This window comes from Corvus kubaryi, unplaced genomic scaffold (genome assembly GCF_017639235.1).
Source record: "Corvus kubaryi isolate FWS band 111438036 unplaced genomic scaffold, C.kubaryi_AGA036_p1.0 37398, whole genome shotgun sequence".
Lineage (NCBI taxonomy): Eukaryota > Metazoa > Chordata > Aves > Passeriformes > Corvidae > Corvus > Corvus kubaryi.
Window position 1 is genome coordinate 55,981,475 of NW_024581137.1, and position 9,508 is coordinate 55,990,982.

General features: G+C 39.6%; 1 protein-coding gene across 9 annotated transcripts in view; it reads left to right on the forward strand.

Annotated features, from left to right (window-relative positions):
* The window catches only part of ADCYAP1R1 (ADCYAP receptor type I), a 144,566-nt gene that overhangs the window by 127,097 nt on the left and 7,961 nt on the right, over positions 1 to 9,508 (forward strand). For 4 of the 9 annotated variants that reach the window (XM_042043073.1, XM_042043072.1, XM_042043077.1 and 1 more), the window contains 4 exons: positions 715 to 798; positions 6,025 to 6,154; positions 6,387 to 6,428; positions 9,153 to 9,508. The exon at positions 9,153 to 9,508 is cut by the window's right edge and continues 7,961 nt beyond it. In XM_042043073.1, the coding sequence (XP_041899007.1) occupies positions 715 to 798; positions 6,025 to 6,154; positions 6,387 to 6,428; positions 9,153 to 9,362 (466 nt within the window). In that variant the 3' untranslated portion in view covers positions 9,363 to 9,508. The remainder of the gene's footprint in view (positions 1 to 714; positions 799 to 6,024; positions 6,155 to 6,386; positions 6,429 to 9,152) is intronic. The other 5 variants (XM_042043076.1, XM_042043080.1, XM_042043075.1 and 2 more) reach the window with 4 other exon arrangements.

The window sequence follows — 9,508 nt, forward strand, 5'->3', positions numbered from 1 at the left end:
TGGCTGGTTGTAAAGCAGCTATTTTGTTCTCTGTAGCAGCTGTTCCTAGAATCCAACATGCAGGGATCAAGGTCCTGCTCCACAGTGTATGAGCCTGTTGCTTTGATGACCACACTGTCTCAGTGTATGTGACAAAAAATAAGTGGTACCTCCAAAATTACCAGCCAGTCATGCAGATTCCATTCTGAGCTCCCTCCCCATCTCCAAGGATGATGGATGAAAAACTGCTTTGGTGTCCTTACTAGAACTCTGCTAAAAAGAAGGGATCCATATTACAATAAAAATCAGGACTACCTGATCCAATTCACCTTAGATTGATCCCCATCCTACAAGTTTATGTTACTCTCTGATTGTTCTCCACGAGCATGCAGTCAACTTTCATTTAATATATTGTTCTGTTACCCTCTGTACAAGGCCAGACTGCACAGGTCGTGTGCATTTTGGATGCATAGCGCTGCCCGCCTGCCTTCAGGGTGTTCGAGTTTTGGTTTGTCTGTGAATCAGCACATCACAACAGCCAGCAACAGCCAATGCATTTTAATTTTAGTTAATTCTTTAATTTCTGCTTCAGTCAAGCAGCTGGTTCATGCTGTGACTCCATTCTGTCGTGTCCGCTTTCCATCTTTGTGACGTGTCTCATGAAATGTGTTGAAAGTGACCTACCTTGGCCTGTTCACAATATGCTGAAAAAAATGCTAATCTTGTCATATTTAGCAGCTGCGTTCAGAAATGCTACTGTAAGCCTAAGAGGGCTAACCAGCACTCTTGCAAGATGTCAGAACTATCAACCATTACCCTGTAAGTGTACGCACTCCTGTGACATTACTGTGTGTGTGTGACGCATGTTGCAGTTAAATGAATGGATGAGAGCAGAGGGGAAGTAACCAGAGAGCAAAGCATTCATTTAGTTCTTGTTGCATGTAGAATTTTTTTGTTCTTGTTCTGTGCTTTTGCTGATGCACCACAATTGAGGATTTGAAGGTTGTTTTAATTTTTTAATTTTTTTTTTTTTTTTTTTTTTTTTTTTTTTTTTGTAATTATGGCTGATGCTATTTATGGTTTTGGGTAGTATCTGTACAGAATTAATAGCTGCTCTTTATTGTACAGCAAAAAGGTGAGAACCTTCATACTGAGAGAAAATGTTTCACCTGAAAGTTTCCTAGAAAAACTGGGTGAGATTGAGTCAATCAGACACTCAGTGGGTATAAAACATCTTCTGTTCATTGCACTGAGTGAAGTTAACTTAATAAACACCCAGGTGTGAGGAAAGGCTAAAGTTGACCTAATATCAAAATGAATTGTGTCTATCAGAAGTTATAGAATCATAGAATCATTGAGGTTGGAAAAGACGTCCATGATCATCACCTTCAGTCCAACATTGTCAAATATCATTGCCAAATATAGAGTGAGGCATCCAGAAGAATGAATAAATGCCATTCAGCCAAGAGTTGTGTGAATTAATCACCATCCCATAGTCCACCTGACTCCTTGCTCCTGGCACAAATAACCCACAGGTTTTCACAGATTCCTGGAGTCATTAGGGATGGAAAAGAGCTTCAAGGTCATCATCTCATTTTGTTTAGATGAGGTGCAATTTCAGATGTTTTCTGATGGTCAGTCTCCTGAATTTCACGGCAGTTTTTTTAAGTGTGAATCAACACTCAGAGATGTCCTCACACACAGACCAAACACTCCAGGATTTTGCTAAAGAATATTTAGTAGTTATCTTTGACACCATTAAGGAAAAAAATATTATTTTATAATTTAACTGCATATATAGTTATGGGTTTTTTTAGTTAGAAAAAACATTAAAGTGAATTTTTTATATGCTTTCATATCTCTTTGAGGTATTTAAGAAATAGACCAATGAAGATGCAGAAAAATATTCAGTCAACAGACTGGAACTCTGCAAAGGCAGATAGAAATAGAGGAGAGGAAAACAGCAGCTCCATATTCTACACAGAGAGCAGCTGAAGACTAAGAACAGTTAGGTAAAACTAGGAGTTAGGTTTAGGAGGAAATAGTTTGAAATATAAAGTTTGCTGCTTAGTGGACATCCTGATGCAGCACAGATGTCATGTTGGGCCTTTGCAGAGAACCAAATTTCATATTAAATGCAGCGTTTCTGAAAGATGGGAGACTGATAACTCTCTAAGCTGAAATCCTCTGCCTAGTCAAGGGCAAGAAGAGTTCAGCCTCAACAGGAGGTATTTAAACCTATTTTTTGTGTGTGTTAAAGTATGAAAGTCTTGGTAAGCTTTTCTCTTTTTCAAGTCCTTGCTCTGGAGATGGAAAATTAAAAACCTGGAGTCACTTACTGTGTTCAGGTGTTTCCTCAGGTCTTTTGGAAGTGGTCCTACAGGCCTAATTAAATTTTTGGGAAAGACTGGAAAAGATCTGTCAGGGAAATTACTGAGGTTCCTGAAAGTTGTTTTAATATGTTGAGCATTTTGTGATAAAATAGATTCTTCAGTTTATTAAACATGAGCTGTGTTGAGCATTTCATTCTAATGGCATCCTGTGCCTTCATGGTTTGCTCTTTATCCTTCTATTTGAAATCCTGTTATGATTATTTTTTGCACACATTTATCATGGAGATGATGAATATGTACCTTTGGCCAGAGAAACTGGGTTCCTCTAATCTAAACTTCACAAATCAACAGGGCAGCAATTTCTATGACAAACTCAGTCCTGGTTCCTTTTGAGGTCAATTAATAGATTTAGGATGTGATAAGAACTTCCTTAGGGGCAGAGGATTTGTCCTTGTGTGTCAGTGCTTCTTGCTCTTCATAAAGAATAAAGGGAATGTAAGTGTGGATTTAATTTAACTAAAAATAGATGCCATCATTGCAGATATGTCAAAGCATTAAGTTAATCAAAGTATACATTAATAGATGTACTCAGTACCCACAGGGTTTACAACAGGAGTCACCTCTTGTTAAAGAGACATCTGTAGCACACAAGAATTATGTTTTAAAAGTCTAATTTTCTCTGCAGTGACTTTAGAGACATTTTTAAAATAATTTCATTATCAATATCTACACTATGTATGTCCAAACCTTGGTGAAGTGAATGTTGCTTTGCAGGACTAGAGACCTTGATGTCTTCATTGCAGAAGTTTATATTTGATCAAAGTATTTCACTTAAGAGAGCTTTTAAACTGGGCAATTCTCTTATTTTTGAGACGTGGGACTAAATGGCAAAACAACAATATAATCTTACTTCAAAGTCTGTGGTTTGGAGACTTTTGCTTCTTTTTTGATTTTTTTATCTCAACAAGGGTGAGCGGTTGAGACTTAAGCAGTCTCCTTAATAAGTGTGCAATGGAAAAATAAAAGCATGATTCCTTCAAATACTGGTCAAATTAGACAACCTTCCTACTTTGTGTTTCTTTTACCATAAAGTTCTCATTTCATTTTTCAATAGAGGACTGAGGGAAAACAGAGGACTCTGCTATCTGTTTGTTTGTACTAACACTTCATGGAAAATCCACATTCATAGCCATGCTACTGGAGAAAGTCTTATGTTTGAAGTGTTTTTAAGGAAAATAAGAGCTGGAAAACAGAATGTCAGCCTCAACAAAAATTGATATTCAAATAGCTTTTTTCTAAAAAAAACCCTAAGACTTTCTTCTCCGTGGGGAAATCTGAACAAGGCTTTTACTAGACCTTTTGGAGAACATTATCTTTCAAACAGCCACTTGAATGATCATTGTCCTCAGAACTTTTAGCTTCACCCCCCAAGTTTCTTGTCTGTCTGAAAGAGTGGGGGAAGAAAAGAGGAGGAATATCTTTGGCTGTAACACTCCTGAGAATTCCATTATGTCATTTAAGATTTTCATTCCCTGCTGCACATAGACATCTCACAAAACCTTCCTTAAGTCTTCTCTCTTCACAGTGTTCTTGAAAAAAAGCAATTCTTCATCATCATCCATGCAGGCATTAATATCGCTCAAGTTTTTTCTTATCATTAAAATCTTCTTTTCCTCTTTATAGATCTTAATAATCTATAAACTTCAGAATGTGTTATTTAATGCATTTTCTGCCTCATTTTTATGACCATATTGAAGACAACATCTCAACTAAGTTGATGATGGCACTATATTTTAAGTTTCTACAAACTAATTACATGATTACTCACGTATAAATAATGTCACAAAGCTGAAAGTAAAAAAAGATTTATTCTGCATCTTTCCCTAAATTAATCTCCCAAGAGTGCAGTAGGACAGAACATATTAATACACAATTCTATTCTGACTTTCAGATCAAAACAACATTTATCCTTTTGTTGTTGTTGTCCTTAATTCTGAATATAAATGATAGAAGATACAGAGAGATGATACTTTTTGGTCCAGTTTATTACCTTTAATTTGATTTTTTTTTAAATTCCATGACTAGTTTAAGATACTTATATTCTTTACATACATTTTTTACAGAGATAACATTACTCTATAATCTCTTCAATGTTTCTATTCCTTTTTATTAACCTGATTGCATGTCCATAGAGAAAAAGAACTAGGAAGGACTCCAAAAGCTCTTTTACACTGGCTCACTCCTGTATAGATTACTTTTTTTAGAGATCATCAAAGCTGGGCACTCTTTATGCTCTTCATCACACTGTTCCAAGGTTGTTCCTCCCTTTTCAAATGCTTTTGGCCAATGTGTAATTTTTTAACCCACAAGAACAGTGTTCTCTGGTTTGTGGGGTCTTTCACCAAGACCTGAGGTTTGGTGTCCATCAGACATTTAGGGCAGTCTCCAGGCAAGAGTTGTGATAAATTTATCCCCATTATGGCCCAAAGTCTGACTGAGAGACACCAGCACTGCACTGATGTCCCATTCCCAGTTCACTACTGGAGATAACTGTGCTCTCAGAATTCTTGGAGATGAGTTAATTAAATCTTCAATGCTGCTAAAACAAACACATCATTTTGGGTTATCATCGAGCATGTGTTGGCAAATTCAAATCTGTCTGCAAGGTACCAAATAGATAAAAGCAGAGGGGACACTTGAGTTTTAACAAATATGCAGCTCTTCAAAAAATCTTTATGGCTTTTTTCCTTCTTTTGTCCTCCATCTTCCTTCTTCCCTTACCTGAATGTAATCAATTATATCCTTCTCCTCTGAAAATGCCCTGGAGGTTACTTTAGGTGGCTTTGTTTTTAATAAAGCACTTGCTCATTTTCAGATCAACATCTGCTTTCTCTTTGCTCTTTCTTTTGCTGCTCAGTCAGCAAATGACACCAAAACAGGCCTGAGTCTTGGCTGGTCCCTGCTTTGGGGGAATGTCACCAGTTAAGTGCTCACATGTAACACATTCATTTCCAGCCCTTTTGTTTATATCTGCTGGGCTTGATTTCCCTCTGAAACCTCTTTATTCTGAAGCAACTGCAAAGTAGTTAAACAGTGGAATTGCACTCAGGTTTCCAGTAGTATAAATGAGACCAAAATCAAACCTTCAGGAATAATTGTGAGTATAAGAACAAGAACATGCAGGGGGGGTTAGCTTTTATTTGTATGGCTGTTGTTTTTTTAGCTTTATTTGTGTGGTTGTTTTGGAATTTTTTTGCTGTTCAGAAACATATTCACACACACACACACAAATCAACAAAAAACCCAAGTGATTTCAAATGCTCCACTGGGATTAAGCAAGAGGGTGAGAGGTTTATAATTGTACCATGGTAGCAGTCTGAATCCTTTAGCAAGATTCCCCTCCTCATTTTTTGGCACGGTAGGAGGAAATTCCAGCTTATAATAATGCAAATTAAAATAGCAGCAGAGAGCATTAAGCATTATTAATGTGCCATTACTGTAGCAGTGTGAAGAAGGGGGAGCAAACTGCAGTGTGTGTGCAATCAGTCTTTGGGAGCAAACAGGAATGTTGCGTATTTGTTTGTATAATTATGCAGTGTATGTATTTCCCCAAAGTCAGTCAGCAAAATATTTTCTGTGTTTTCTTCTTTAATTAAAGCGCAGGTTGCTAATTGCAAGGCTGCATTAAAGTTCTCTCCCTCTGTTGTGACAGGAGACTGGCTCGCTCCACCCTGCTGCTGATCCCCTTGTTTGGAATTCACTACACGGTGTTTGCCTTTTCTCCTGAGAATGTCAGTAAGCGGGAGAGACTGGTGTTTGAGTTGGGACTGGGATCCTTCCAGGTGATTATGCACGGAATTCTGCCTTCCTTAGAACCGAATCTCTATTCTTTATAACTGCTTTGCATGCACAGCTCTCAGAGTGTGTCTCTGCTCATTTATATGTATGTTTTGTATACCAGGATTTTGGTTTTATTTGTTTGCTTGGTTGTTTTCCTTTTTTTAAAATCCAGCTATTTTCTGGCATTCCTTCAGGATTTGAATTACTTTTTTGTTTTCTCTCCCATTTCCCTAGGGTTTTGTTGTTGCTGTTCTCTACTGCTTCTTGAATGGGGAGGTAAGACTTTTAATATTTAGCGTCCCTCACCTATCATCCACATCCCATTTTCTTGTGGGAGTAACTGCTGTTCTAACTGTCCATTCTAACTCACCATCTACCATAATCCCTGATACCTTAGGCTGAATCTCACAATTCTCAGAAAAGAAAATAAATAAAAGAGGATTTGTAATGTCTTTTTTAAACCAAAACACTGGCCTTTCCAGAGATGATGGCTCAGATTAAGGCTCCCTAATAGGGGTAGGATATGGACTGGTCTCTTTTGAAATGTCATTCCAGGTGCAGAATTTTGCAGTGGTTTTGTTGAACTTTGCCCTGTTCTTGCCAGCCCACTCTCCCAGCCGGTTCAGCTCTCTCCAAGAGGTCTGACATGTCCATTTCACCACCCAGTTTGGTGCCATCAGCCAAATTGGTGAGGGTGCTTTCAATCCCTTCACTGGGATTGTGATGAAGATGGCGAGGCCCTGGCGCAGGGTGCCCAGAGAAGCTGTGGCTGCCCCTGGATCCCTGGAAGTGTCCAAGGCCAGGTTGGACAGGGCTTGGAGATCCTGGGATAGTGGAAGGTGTCCCTGTGGGAGGGGGTTGGGACTGGATGGTCTTTAGGGTCTCTTCCAACCCAAACCATTCTGTGCTCTGTGTGGAACAGTGTGGGGTCCAATATCAATACCTGGAGGACTCGACTAGTGATAAGGTGCCAGCCTGAGTGAAAACCATTGTTCACCACCCTCTCAGTGTGGTCTCTTTCCCACCATGCAGATCACCCACTCACTCCTTATCTTGCCAGCTTTCCTAGGAGAAGGGCTGGGGGAAACTGCCAAACCCTTCACTGAATTCCAAGTTTTCATGGGTCCTGGGCCTCTTTTTCTGGCACCGCCCAACTGGTGCCAGCTTCTCCCCTGAGCCCTGCCACCTTCATCCCTACACACGAACAGCCCAAGGGTGTCAGATACCCAGAACCATCCCCCACACACCACCTGGGTGCCTTGCAAGCCTCACACTCCTCTCAGCACATGGCAACTGCTGCTGCTGCTGGCATCAGTTTCCCACATTTGTGGGGTTTTTTCCGATTCACTTGTGTCAATCTGCATTTCCCTGCCTTTGTTTATCTGGCTGAATATCTGAGGTAGTGGTTTTCTGAACTGATGGAAGAGGGTTCCCTGCTCAAGGTTGCCTTAAGAGGAACATCTAGAGTTCATCCATTCTCTCCTCCACTGCTACACATCTCTTGTGCACCCCAACAGTTGGAGTCTTTTCCTGAAATCTCCTTCTTTTCTTCTTTTCAAGGGGGCTGAGTGCAGGTATAGCCTGGCATTGCTGATCTCTGGTACAAAAGGTCTCAAACTCCTCAATCCAAGTGATTCCTTCTCAGATAAACCATAGCAATCTCTAAGCTCATCAAACAAACTCACGGGTCATCTTTGCTCATGGGCATAGTCAAGATCTCCTGAAAGCCCTTGGAGAGAGTGGGGGGTGGTTCTTAGCCAAACCAACAAAACCAGGTTAATTAAAGCCATTTTCCCTCTCAAGATATCAGAGAATGGTGATGAAAGAATGTCTTGGGCCTCCACTAAATTTCCTACAGCAAGAAAGGGTTTGGAATATCACACTGTCCCAGATGCAAGCACTATTCCCATTTTACAGAGATAATATAACTCCATGCTCTATCTAATTTGTAAATATCTATACTTTAACCAAAATAGGAATTTGGAGGTCCTAGAAGGAGAATGTAAGTTTTCCAGTTGGATTTTTCCTCCCTATAGTTTTTGTCCATACGGTTGAAGCCCTTGTTTAGCATTTCAACTTACGCTGATCCATTTTGACAATATTAATCCAGGAAAATCTAGAAACTACTGTTACAGACAAGAAAAACATCTTTGACACAGAAGCTCACTGGAGACTGGAAAAATATATTGGGAAAACATCTCTGCATAGTTCTTGTTCGTCCTCTATTTCATTCAGAAATATGATACAGGAATGAGTAATAGACCAAGTAAATGTTGGTCTGAACTACTGTGATCTTTCTCATATTAAATCTTTGCTATTTTATATATTTATACATATGTGCACACCCTAGCAGTGTTGCCAGGAAACTGGTGATGAGTGAAAAGAAGAAAAGCTGTGGACTTATTTACTTATTGTCTAATTGAATTTCTGAGCGTGGATTGTTTTACTCTTAGTGATTTACTGGGGGTGCCCATTAAGAAAAAAAAAAAAACTTTCAAGAAAGAAAGGGTGTCACAGATGAACATTAATCCCAGAGCTGGTCTGCTTGGAGAGAATCTGAAAGCAGGAGGCAAAGTTTTCAGTAAACATCCATCCATTAATGGCAGGTGAGAGCAGCTGCCTGTGTGGACAGGGTGTTTCAATATTTTCCAGTACTTTTTGATTGCTCATTTCTTTGGCTCCTTATTATGTCTCTGGTAGTGGCCTTTGATGAAAACAGGCTATTTTTTCCTCCAGGTAGTGTTGATCAGGTCTTCCATGCACCTCTGGGCTGATCCCAAATTATCTGAAGTCAGACACAGAACATGGGCTGGGCTGTAGTTCCCACTGCATGCCCAGACCTGTTCCAGCCATGGAGAAGTAACTTCAGATTTTGCTGAAAATCGGAGTTTAATAACAACCTTAAAAATAGTTCTGTGGAATTGTGGGGTTTTTTCTAATCTTGATAATTTGTCAGCATGTCCTCGAGCGGCTAAGTACATAAAAAATGACCTTTTGAAGTTTCTCCCTAAAGGTGCAATCAGAAATAAAGAGAAAATGGAGGAGCTGGAAAGTCAACCGGTATTTTGCTGTGGATTTCAAACATCGCCATCCTTCTCTAGCGAGCAGCGGAGTGAACGGGGGGACACAACTCTCCATTCTGAGCAAGAGCAGCTCTCAGATTCGGATGTCCAGCATAAATGCGGAGAACCTGGCGACATGAGCAGCTGAGGAGAACATAGCAACCAACAAGCAAACCAAAAACCATCCCTCAAAAAAGAAAAAAATGAAATAATAGTTTTGGTGGTGGTGCAGGTCTCTCCTTCCCTTTTTCCTTTCCTTTCCTTTCCTTTCCTTTCCTTTCCTTTCCTTTCCTT